Source organism: Babylonia areolata, chromosome 24 (assembly GCF_041734735.1).
Source record: "Babylonia areolata isolate BAREFJ2019XMU chromosome 24, ASM4173473v1, whole genome shotgun sequence".
Classification (NCBI taxonomy): domain Eukaryota; kingdom Metazoa; phylum Mollusca; class Gastropoda; order Neogastropoda; family Buccinidae; genus Babylonia; species Babylonia areolata.
The window spans coordinates 47,886,193-47,899,048 of record NC_134899.1 but is presented as its reverse complement, the minus strand read 5'-3'; the positions used below and the strand labels follow the sequence as shown (position 1 = coordinate 47,899,048).

Below are 12,856 nucleotides of genomic sequence, written 5' to 3'. Positions count from 1 at the left end.
AGCAAAGCTCTGCTTGATGTTGCCTAGCTCCAGCTTGTTGACATTCAGGCGTTTGGGTGCTTTCATGCCCTGAGGCCGTCTCTTGGGCTGGATGCGGAGGTTGAGCTTGGAGACGATAAGGTAATAACAAAGTCGATGAGATGCCAATGCCCAGAGCGAGGATGCATCCACGACATCCTGTTATGGGTAGGGAGGCAGAAGATGGTGTTTGTGATAAGAAGGTCGTGCTCGGTACATGTCTGGAGAAGTAGTTGGCCATTGCTGTTACAGTTACCAACCCCATGCTTCCCAATCACGCCTTCCCAGGAGATGACGTCACAACCAACTCTCACGTTAAAGTAACCAAGAATGATGAGCTTGTCTGTGCTGGGAAGTGGTGATGACAGCGTTCAGGTCCTCGTAGAACTTGTCCTTGGTCTCATCCTGATTGGTCATGGTGGGCGCGTAGGCACTGACAATGGTGGTAAACTTCTTCCCATTGCATCTAGGGAGTTTCATCATCATCAGGCGATCATTCACTCCTTTCGGGGGGCCAGCCAGCTTGCCAACGAGGGTTGTCTTCACTGCAAAGCCAACTCCAGCCTCACGTCTCTCCTCAGGTCCGCGACCACTCCAAAAGAAGGTGTAGCCTGCGCCTCACTCACAAAGTTCGCATTCTTCTGCCAGTCTGGTCTCTCTTAAGGCAGCGATGTCGATGTTGTACCTGGCTAATTCACTCGCAATGAGTGCTGTGCGTCTCTGTGGTCTGGCCGAGTCGCCTCTGTCCAGAAGTGTACGCACGTTCCATGTGGCAATGGTCAATGGGGTGCTCCTTGTTTTCTTCTTTCTTTCCTTTGTGTGTCGACCGCTTGAGTAGGGTCCCCGTCAGCCGCGGTATGCTGACTAGGGTGGTGTGGAGCAGGCAATGTTTAGGGCACCTTTTCTAGCCCCTTCCTCAAGCCATGGGGGTGAGCAGTGCTGTCCTGAAGAGGGCTGCTCAGTCGCTCAGGGGGCTGCCGATCTCCACCGCTGCTCCAGTCGGTGAAAAACGACCCTATGGCCTGAGCCGCCTGTGTGCAGGTCCGCGGCTACAACTGCCAGTGTACCCACAACTGTCACTTCGTCGCTCGCCTGTCACCACAGGGCTTGGGGAAAAAGATGGTATGGGATGAAGGATGACTGATGACTTGCGCAATGACTTTGTTTATAGTGAGGAGGAGTTGTGCACCCTCGACCCCACTCTCTTGTCCGAGACTGTCTGTATCCAGTGGCAAGACGAGGTCAAGACGACTGGAGATGGAAACGGATGCAGTGGATGACCAGGATGTCCTATGTGCCTCATCCTGCCCTCAGCTCTCCACAGTGCTCTGCTGCAACCGCCTTCCTCTCCGTTGAACCATAAGGTTTCTTCCGCAGAGTCCGCCGGATCCAGTCTTCACATGCTTGGGTAGACAAGCCCTAACTCACCGAGGGTTTGAGACCCAATGGCTACCCTCACCTAGTTTAGCCAGCCTGTCAAAGCCGTTGCCCGGGGGTTGGGCACTGCCGCATGCTAGCAGCTTCTAGGACCCATAGGTGAGAGCTGGGTGCCGGTGAGGACCAACAGAGGACGATCCACTCCCGGAAGAGCGTGACAAGCCCCCCCTCTAGACGTACTACCCCTCCCATGCACCCCCTAACCCCAAGTATGTGGGGGATGAAGAACACCAAAGTTCAGTGGCCAATAGCCTGAGAAACAGCAAGAAAGATGCAGTTGCTATGCAAAGTTGTGTAAAGTCCATGAATGGGCATCAGGACCCAATGAGAAACTGAAAAAACATTGTTGGTGGACAGCACGGGGGGGCAGGAGTGACGTGCTGTGTTGGCGAAAGTAACTACAGCGTCAACCGCCTAGGTTACAAATGCGGAGTTGCCTCCCTTGGCACCGATAATCGTCGAAAAGAATGGTGTCTTTAGAGCACATATCCCCTGGTGCGATGTGTCCTCACTGTAGAGAGAGGAGTGTCATGCTGCGTGTGAGAGTCCATGGTTCGATGCCACTGTAACCGACACAGGTGAAAACGGCTGCAAGGGGAATAATTATAATGTCCCTTAGTGCCGTGGGCATCCCAACCCGAATCGGTCGCCATCAACGGTGCCGTAATCCAGTGTTATGGGCGTCGTGGACGAGGGGGTGACAAGTCTGTCGGCTTGCCGTGGGATGTGCATCCCCCTGTAGCTGAACGGCGGTCCAACCTTGCGAATAGCTCCTGCGAGAGGACCGACGTTCAGCTGTTGTGTGTTGACGGATAAAGGGATAGACAAGAACGGCCCGAGCACTGCCGAGAGGCAGGATCGAGTTATCAAGAGGCACTCCAACGTGGAAGTGCCGATATTAGTCTGGGTAACAGCAGAGTTAGGCGATGGGGCAGAAGAATCCAGCACTGCCGAAGTTCAATGGGCCGTGCACGTACCTGCTCTGTGGGCGAGGGGCGGTGCAGGGAAGCAGAGTGGTGCATAATTGCTGCAGCAAGTTAGCAATGAGTTGCTGATTGTTTGGTTGAGCAGTTTGCTGAGATGCCATTAGTGGAAGGGAAACAGCAGCAATCGGCGGTGTAGCAGATGGGGTCATCACCGCATAGCTTGGTGGGACCATGCACGCACCCGCACTGTAGGCAAGGAGCAGTGCCGATGCAAGGGAAATAATTGCGGCGGTCACCGGCAAGGGTGCCAAAGCAGGGGTTGCCTCCCTTGGATCGGGTGCTCCAGACAAGGAGAGGGGTGCACGCGTATGGGCGAGCATGTCCCCTAGTGGTCCATGTTCCTCCCTACACCAGGCGAGGGCATCCCTACACGCCTCAGTCGCCATTGGACCCGAGATGGTCGAGGCATGCCACGTGGGGGGTCGCGTGATCTGATGTCACGGCCGCTACATTCCATTGGTGCAACTGTGGGTATGGGTAAAGAGATAGAGGAGGTCGACTCGTACACTGCCGAGAAAACGCGGATCACGTCGAGTGCGTACGCAGATCGATAAAATTGACATGAAAGGCAACACTGACCTGAGTGTGTGGCAACAAACCTCCGGAAGTCACCAGAGGAGGTGTAGGAGGTGGTGGAGGTCTGGAGTCAACCGGAGGGAGCGGAGGAAGTGGAGGAGGCGGCGGGTTGGTGCTGTTGAGAGGGCCAGGAGTAGAGGGCCCAGATTATCAGCGAATCAATTGCGATCGCGCCTTAATTTTAGCATGACTGCCCAATCGAGCTACATAATTATGTGACCTGGTTGGAGACATAATTTGACAAAAAACAAGAACGCCAGAGAATCGACAGACAGGCAGAAAATACGAAAAAAAATATTAGCAGTATGAAGAGCACAGGAACAGGAGTCATGATGGCTGCTGGAAAAAGAGGGCTCTAGCCAGCAGGACAAAGGAGAGGTTACCTACTTCCGGGAGGTTACCGGCCGTAGTTGCTTTCATTTTCTCCACTTTGGCGGATAGTAGTTTGCACAGGACAAGAATGTCAGACTCCTGCCGGAGTCTGCACTAGTTGGGTCACGGTAAAGTATGTGTAATTAAACATATAATTATCAGGTTAAACACCACTCTAACTCAGTAACTGCTACAAAATATTAAAATCTTAAAGGTTGTTTGATGTTTAATGCCTAGAATATAAAAAAAAAAAAAATAGTGATTACTTTTATTTCAATAAATTTTGTGCTCAGTGGATGATTCTCGTATATGCATAATTCTGAGATCAATTACACATGAAGACAGAACTGACAGATGGTGATAATTTCTGGAACAGATTCTGCAATTACTTTTTTTTTTCTTTCAACATCTGGCATAGTAAGGAACTTTTTTTTTTTAATATGATGTACACACATTCATGGACACACACACACACACATACACACACACACACACACACATGTGCAGGCATTATAATAATAGTAATAATAAGAAGAAGAATGTACATTCATTTTGCACCATTTCTCTTAAGAGCTCAGGGCGCTTTACATAAAACAAAAAGTTACAAATTACTGAATCATTCATGACCACTCTTTCACAAAATCCTTCCCTCCCCTGCCCCCCACTCTCCCTCTATCATTCATCATGCATCCAAAGTGAGCCGACATGGATGGTGTTCGAGAAGAAGGAAGCTGACAGTGTTTATAGATAGGTTTTAAAAAGATGAGGTTTTTTTAGTGAAAAGTGAAAGGCAGAAATAGAATCAGACGCACAGATATGATGAAAAAGGTTATTCCAGATATGAGGAGCAGCAAAAAGGAAAGAACGTTCACGAAAGGTTCTTGAATTCTTGAATTGACACAACACACACACACACACACCACCCTGCAATTTTCTTTTTCTCTTCACTAACTCCCTATTACAGCATGAAATTACTAGAAATTTGTAGTATTATTGCACTACAGAATGAACCTCAGAAGTTCATATAGTCTTGATTTAATTCACATGTCATCTGACTGATCACTTACCTTGTCTCCATTTTTCACCGTTTTCTGTGGAATTTTACCAATCGCCTTTTTTGCTGCACTGGTTAGACGTCTCTGAAAGAAACAAGCAAAACACTGGATTGTGTACTCCTGTACTCACAGTATTTCAAAGAAGCTTACACACTGTCTTGCCTCAAAACAGATAATTCATTTTCACAAAATACAATCACAAAGACCACGTATTTTTCACATAATACACTTATATAGAGGAAGAAATAGAAATGAACAGTAAACAAGCTTGGATTTGCTGGCTACATGGTAGGGATAAAGCAATGTTCTCAAGCCATACGACAGGTCATAGTCTAAATATCAACAGAGATTGTTGACATAATTCAGTTACTAAAAGATCATTCACTTACTAGTATTAGCCGTGGTATAAACTATCCCCCAAAAGAGGATATATCAAAGATAGTAAAAAGTAATATGTATTATATAAAAAGATATATATCTTAAAAAAATTTTTAAAAATCAAGAAGGATGGGAGATGGGGTGGGGTGGCGTGAAGGTATCAAACATCTAAAACAGACTGAAGATAATATAATTCATGGAATAAACTGAGCTCATAATTAAAGCATTTTGGCATTCTGTGACAAAAAAAAAATTCAAATGGTTGGTTTGGGTCCAGGAATGAAAAACTTACACTTGATAATGTCTCTTTTTTCCTGCCAGACTAGGTGATTTAGAGGAAAATTTTTATCAAAACATGAACAGACAGACTGAATTTTTGTGCCAAGTCATCTCATCTCATCTCATCTATCCCTTGACTGGGGCACCATGGATGACTGCCTGGTCAGCTTGCGCCACCTGCCTCGGTCCTCAGCGGCCCTTTGAGTTGTGGCAAATGGCAGGCCCGTCCACTCTTTGATGTTGTCCTCCCACCGCTTTCTCTGTCTGCCTCTCTTCCTCCTTCCTTGTACGGTACCCTGCAGGATGGTCTTGGCTAGGCCGTCTGATCGTGTGACGTGTCCATACCAGCGGAGCTTGTGTTCCTTCACTGTGGTTAGCAGGTCTTTGAATGGGCCAATGGCGTTTTGGACTCTTCTTTTCACTTCCTCATTTGTGATGTGGTCTTTGTATGTAATGTTCAGGATCTTGCGGAAGCATCTCATTTCCAGGGCCTGGATTCTTCTCTGGAGTTCTGCAGTGAGGGTCCAGGATTCGCAAGCGTATAGAAATATTGAGAAGATGAGGGAGCGCATTAGTCTGATTTTGGACGAGAGGGAGATCTTTTTGTCCTTCCTTCTTGAAAGGATCATGACTGACGCCCTGGAAGATCATGTGGGAACTGTCAGCATTGGAGGCAGAGTCATCACCAACCTGCGCTTTGCCGATGACATTGATGGCCTGGCAGGAGAAGAGAAAGAACTAGAAGAACTCGTGCACAAACTTGACAAGACATCATCAGCCTACGGCATGGAGATCAGTGCCGAGAAGACCAAGGTTATGACCAACAACAGCCAAGGCGTAACGTCCAACTTGCACGTAAACGGTGAAAAACTGGAAGAAGTCTCCTCCTTCAAATACTTGGGTGCCATTGTGTCAGACGAGGGTTCGAAACCAGAGGTCCTGTCCAGAATCGCGCAGACTACTGCCAAGTCAATGGTGTACTAACTAAATTGATTGCATACTGTTACTGAGCAGTAATCTGATTACACAAGACTCAGGTGCAAAAACATGAACAATCATTGCCAATGCATTTATAAGTTGCTATCATGCTTGTAATAAATCATTAGATAATCGTAACTTGTCATGAACTTTGACCTTACCTAATTTTCAAGTGATAACACAAAGTTTGCATATGATTAACATGTTAACACCATGGGATATGTTTTGCAATGAAACTGTCCAGAGCAAAATCACATAATAATGCTTGACAATTTGCAAGAAAATGTCAAAAAATTTCAGTTGAAATATTTCCTTTTGGGGGGAGGGGGGTGTGGGGATGGGGTGAAAACAGAGTTAAAATGTTTTAACAGATAGTGCTATGAAAAAAAAAGAAGTAAATCAGTCTCATTTCTGTTTAAGTTTCATGCTCTTTCGAGGACTTCCTTTTCCCTGTATCAGAAGTTCATGAGTGCAACATGCACAAAGGCATTGGTCAAAAGCAAAAGTTAGTTGCATCATGACCGAATGAGTTTTGCTAGCTTTAATCTTAGAAACGAGCTGTAACAATGAGACTGCATTCAGTTGAATTGCTTGGTTCATCACTGACCTTGAATGCTAAAATAAACTTCTGGTGACATTGTTTTTATAATTCTGAGAGGACCCCTGCATGCTTGAGACATTACAAACATCATAATTATTTGTTAAAACAAAAAACACAAATGAAAACGTGCAGGTTAATCATAAAATAGTTTGACTTTTTTTCTCATTTTCAGTAGGTGAAGCACGGAAGGAAATTTCACAAGACATGATGTTAAGCCAACTGTATATATTTCTTTGTTTTTTCTTGAATTTTAACTGATTTTGAAATAGTTTTCGTGTTTTCTTCAGATTATGTAAGAAGTTGTTGCTATACCTATATCAGACTTATCAATCACAAAAAGTAAATTCTTCCCAACTTCACACAAATGATTTGCATTTTGCAGCTTAATGAGTGAAGTTACCAACTAGGAATCCAAATAATCATTCTGTGACAGTAGACTATGATTCAGTTCACATGTAAAATCAGGAATTATGATTATCATCTTGCAAAAATTTGGTCAGACCAGTTCAGAGCTTTCATTTTACAATTCAATATCAAATATTGGTTCATAACTTCATGGAACAGCTTTTGTTATGAAGAAATCACCGTAAACATTTAAATACAACATAACTTTCTGTCAATCAACAGCTGACACTGTTCCTATCCCCACATCGTTTCAAATATCAACACATTGTTGTTGTTTTTCAAATCTGTATGCAAAAAATGTTGTGGTTTTTGTTAAGTGTTTGTTGTGAATTTACTTTCATACTCTAGAACATTCTACACTGATATCTAAGCAATATAGGATCACCGATACACTTCTACATGTTCAAAACTTACATTGAAAATAACACATTTCAAGCTGCACCTAAACAGTTGTCACCGAGTCCTATTCACAGTATAGAGTGATGGCCAAGTAGTAACGCATCCACCTTGGAAGAGAGAGAATATGAACGCATGGTACCGAATCCCACATTTACCTGTATCTTCTACCTTCCACTCGACCTTAGTGGCAGTTTGGATGTGAATCAGTCAGTTGAGACAATAAACTGAGGTCCGTATGTGGTATGCACTTGGCACACGTAAAAGAACCCACGGCAACAAAAGGATTGTCTCTGTCAAAATTCTGTAGAAAAATCCACTTCAACAAGAGACAGCAAATATACTTGCAGGCATCGCCTGTAGCAATGTGCTCTCCCTGGGGTGAGCAGCCCTAATTTAACACAGGGAAATCTGTTATGACAAAGAGTAGTATAATACAATAAAAAGTAAAGCAAAACGCCCATTTTCAATTATTTCCGGCGTATGAATTTCTTTATCTTTTTAACTGTCTCACATGTTAACCTGTGTGGTTTGTTTACTTATTTCATTATACACTGGGATCAGTCTGACTTCATATCTGCTAACAATGTTTTTAAAATAGTTCAGCTTTTCAGTTTTCATTAGCAGTGTATTGGCAACTGTTTTCTGTCTCATTTTTGTTAAATGTATTGATTATATACATCTGCAAGAAAATGGAATTTTCCAAAACAAAAAGACACCTCTTGTTTGTATTTTACTTTTGGATATTGTAACATTTTGTTATGTGATAGTAGTGAAATTATGAAAAGACAAATTGAAAGCTTGCTTTAACAACAGAAAATAATACAGATATTCTTCAAAGACATATTGTTAGATTTTAGGGCTTTCTATTCTTCTTAAAGTAAACTTCAAATTATGGATTTTCTATTACCTAAACTTGCATACTTGCAACACTTTGGGGACAAATTTTTGGTCTAAATTGTTTTTCCCCTTTGCTCATATGTTATTCTTACTTAGTTGGCAGGATAATTCGTATGAATCACATCTGCTGATCAACGACAACATTAGTTTTGTGTTATTGGGAACAAGCGATTACATCACGAAACTATGATTGTCAGAGTTATTTCCCTTCATATCGGGCCGCTTCAACAGCATTTTTGATGATTCCACGATCCGACTTGCTTGAACATCTTGTGGCTCTAGATCGATTAACAAATGGAAAAGAAAGGAAAATAGGAAGAACAATGACAAGCTTGATCTTCAGGCAAGATGTCCATACATCGATAAACTTAGCTTTGTGAATAGCTTCAACTAGTACGATTCAGTTAAGAGTGATTGTGCCTGCATGTGTCACTTTCGCTCTGTGTGTGTGTGTGTGTGTGTGTGTGTGTGTGTGTGTGTGTATTCTTCATTTTACGCCAGTTCACCAAGATGGAAAAAAGTATGTGCGCACGCACGTTCTGTCAGTGTGTGCACATGTATGCACTGATCTAAAAATTCAGATCAGGTCTTGTGAGTGTGTGTGTGTGTGTGTTTCTGAGTGGTGTATCACTGTGTCTAGTTTCTTAGTGTGTGTGTTAGTGTTAGTGTGAACGATTCACTGTGTGCTTTGTTTGAGTTTGTGAACGTGTTCCATTGTGTGTGTGTGTTGTGTTAGAGAGACAAGAGTATGTGTGTGTGTGTGCATGTTTGTGTGACTTATGTATGTGTTGGGTGGGGAGGTTGGTTTCAAGCTATGTGAGCCAACAGCTCAAACACACATATATACACTCACACTATCACAGCACAAAACACACAAACTGACACTGCACACACAGAGAGAGAGAGAGAGAGAGTACAGGGCAAATTTCACATAATTTCACCTCAGCATCTGATATGGATAAGATGCGGTTTTCCCCCCAGGTTTCCATTTACTCTTTTTGTATACATTCTAAAGTGGGCAAGTTTTCATGTATGTTCTTTGCCTTTTGTATGTATCTGACATTTGCCTTTGGTAAGGATGGAATTTTCACTTCAGCACACATTATAGTCCCACATTTTCTCCAATATTTAATCCAGACAGCAAGAAAAGATCCTCAAGCAAAAGGTTTTTTGGTGTGTGTTTTTTTTAATTCACTTCCCTCTGTTACGTGCTTTCAAGTCAATTGTTCACCCTCACCAGCCTTTTGAAATGAATGATGTAAAACCTTTTGGTATTATACCTACATACTGTATGATTTGTGTTTGTAATGAGAATCCGTCATGTCTCATGCATGAAGATTAGATGGTCTTTTCATGAAAACTTCAAAGCAATCAACTGTTACTGCTACTTGTTACCAAAAGGATTCCACAAATTGATGCGGCATACATGATTGTAGACACAGTCTCATTAAAGTCATAATCAGCATCTGGTGATAAGAGGCGCCTCTTCCCTTGCAGCAGAGAAGACAGTAAAAACTGTAATACTGTCAGGAAAACCACATAACTGGGATATCATTAGTAAAATTTCAACTTTTCAATATTTCCTCTCTATTCTTTACTCTTTTGTGTCAGGTGTTTTCTATTATTTTCACTCTGCTGTGCCCAAGGTGAAGAGATGGGGCCCAGCGGGGTGAGACTTCATATCACAGGCAGGCTTATTTCCAAACATAAACCTTTTTTGTTGACCTTTGCAGTTAATCTCTCTCTCTCTTTCTCCCTCTCTCTCTCTCTCTCACACACATCAACACGTGCATGCACACACACACACACACACACACACAATCACACACATGTGCACACACACACACACACACTCAGACCCACACTTTCTCTCTCTTTCTTCCCCCCACCCCACCTTTTCAGCTCAGTTCAATCAAATTGTTCATAGTAAAAATGTATGTATGATTCTCTGAATATATAGATATGCATGGCAGTGTGTGTGTGTGTGTGTGTGTGTGTGTGCGCGCGCGCGCACATCAGTCAATCAGTGTGTATATTTTTGTGTGTGTGCACACATGTCAATCAGTGTGTGTGTGTGTGTGTGTGTGTGAAAATCAGTGTGTGTGTGTGTGTGTGTCAGTGTGTGTGTGTGTGTCACTGTGTGTGTTTGTGTGCACATCCATGTGTGTGTGTGTGTGTGTGCACATCATGCAGTGTGTGTGTGTGTGTGTGTGTGTGTGTGTGTACGTACATGTGCATGTGTGCACACATCCAGTTTGATGTTCACCTTATACACTGATCTGAAGACATGTCTTGTTTCAGTTTTCTGTGTTTTTATTTGAAACAGTTGTTAAGCAGTTTGCTCCCAATTTCCTAACTGAGCAAGATCTACAATGACACAGACAAGCAACAACCAAGGCCCACATTAATCATCACTCCTTTGTTCATCAGAAGGGAACTGGGGTCGTGACTGATGGAACTAACAGTAAGAGACACAGGTTGAGACTGATGAAACTAACAGACACAGATACATAAAATAAGTTACTGTTGGATAAGATTTTATTATTTAGGCTAATTCCTGTAGTGAAGTGATATGATAAGCCAACAAATTGTGGGCCTTCATCTGAATGCTGAATTCTGAAGATGGAGGAGACCACTGGGCTACAGTCATTGGAGGACAGAAGGGACACAAAGATCCTCATCCAGGCAGCAAAATTCAAACGCCTTGAAAACCATCCAATGAACAACAGAATGAGCAGACCCACCAAGAGCCGACTGAAAAGAGGCAGCTTCATCCACCAGTCAAGACGCCTTGAAAGACAAACCCCAGTCTTGATGGAACACAAAGCAAAGCCTATCCCAGCAAATATCACCCACCCATCTTGGAAGAGGTGGGTATTCCCAACAGTCGTCACCAGCATTCCCAGACTGGAGAAGAGAGGAACACAGTCAGACACCCAAAGGAAGGCCCTGGCCATGGAGTACATCTGCAACCAGTACCCCCAGGAAGACTGGACCCATGTCTTTACAGATGGCTCCGCCACAAAAGCAACGAGGGATGGTGGAGCTGGAATCTTCCTCTGATACAAAGACAGAGATGAAGAAATTGCAATCCCAACAGAAAAATACTCCACCAACTTCCGAGCTGAGCGAGAAGCCTTCTGTGAGGCAGCCACAACAGTCTCGCAGAACTCCACAAGAACAACAGGGCAGGTGGTGGTGTTCTTAGACGCTCTCTCCATGCTCCAAGCCCTCAAGAACTCCCGCTGCAAAGAACAGAACCATCTCACTTCAGCCCTTGTCGCCCTGAGTGCCAGAGTGGAGAAAGTGGTGATACAATGGGTACCAGCACACTGTGGCATCAGAGGCAATGAAAAAGGAGACATTCTGGCAAAAGTCAGTGCACAGAAGGAGCAGGCCAACAAACTGGTGTCATACGATGAAATCAAGACAATCATCAAGGCACAGCAAGGAATAAGGTGGCGCCTCCAGCACCCCAAATATAACCCAGAAGACAGATACCATTTGCTAGAATGACGGGAACAGGTCAAGTTCTTCCGCCTGAGGACTGGACACAACCGCCTGCTCCACCACATGCACACAAAATTTGGCATTGGACAAAGTGGAGAGTGCCCTTGTGGTGAGGGACCAATGACAACTGACCACATCCTTCAAGACTGCATGACGCATGCAGCATCCAGGAGGAAGTACTGGCCAACACCGACAGCAGTGGAAGCCAAGCTGTACGGCACCCTGGAGGAGCTGCAACGGACGGCAGCCTTCATTGAGGACACCGGGCTGCTCATCTAATGGGAGGCAAACAAAGAAGAAGAAGAATCTGAATGCGGGTCAGAATTCACAATCAAAGTTTGTGTAAACCAAAGCTTCAACATGTGTAATGAAAACTAGCCTATTTGGGGAGAACAAATGAGAATTCACTTTATTTCGTAGCTAACAACATAGTGTTATCTCCACGGAAATGTCTTGAACAAACACGTAAATTTCACTGTGGTGCGCTGGATAGTGCGATACATGCATAGCTGCCTCCTAGCTTTGTTCTGGGACTTCTTCAACCTGCTTCCTCTACTGTTGAAACAACTATGGGAAATCGTTAATAATTGATACCCAGTGGTTCTGGAAGCTGCATTGTATCATTGGCTTGTACAGCCGAAAATGCACCAATGCTCGGTATCTTGGTGGAGACGTTCGTAGTTTGGCACCGCGTCATGTAGTTTCGTTTTCATCCGTTACGCCCAACAAAATGGCATCCTGTCCCACAATGCGTGACGTCATTTTCTCAAGCCCTTTTCCATGTTTTCATCATCTCTATCGCCATCATACAACAAATCAAACAAATTTGAGCCAACTCAAAAACTTTTTGCATTCACACACACACACACACACACACACGGATTATTACATTGACACACTTTGTTTAAACAATTGAGTAAAATAAAAAGAAAACACACCAAACTCAAGCCAGAACTTTGAAAACT

General features: G+C 43.8%; 1 protein-coding gene across 4 annotated transcripts in view; it reads right to left on the bottom strand.

Moving 5' to 3' along the window:
- Positions 1-12,856, bottom strand: part of LOC143298490 (RING finger protein 150-like) — a 128,417-nt gene that overhangs the window by 80,033 nt on the left and 35,528 nt on the right. For all 4 annotated transcript variants that reach the window (XR_013057394.1, XR_013057395.1, XR_013057396.1 and 1 more), the window contains one exon: positions 4,457-4,528. Coding sequence is in view for 1 of the 4 variants with exons in the window: in XM_076611304.1 (XP_076467419.1) it covers positions 4,457-4,528 (72 nt within the window). In the remaining 3 variants the exon portion in view is untranslated. The remainder of the gene's footprint in view (positions 1-4,456; positions 4,529-12,856) is intronic.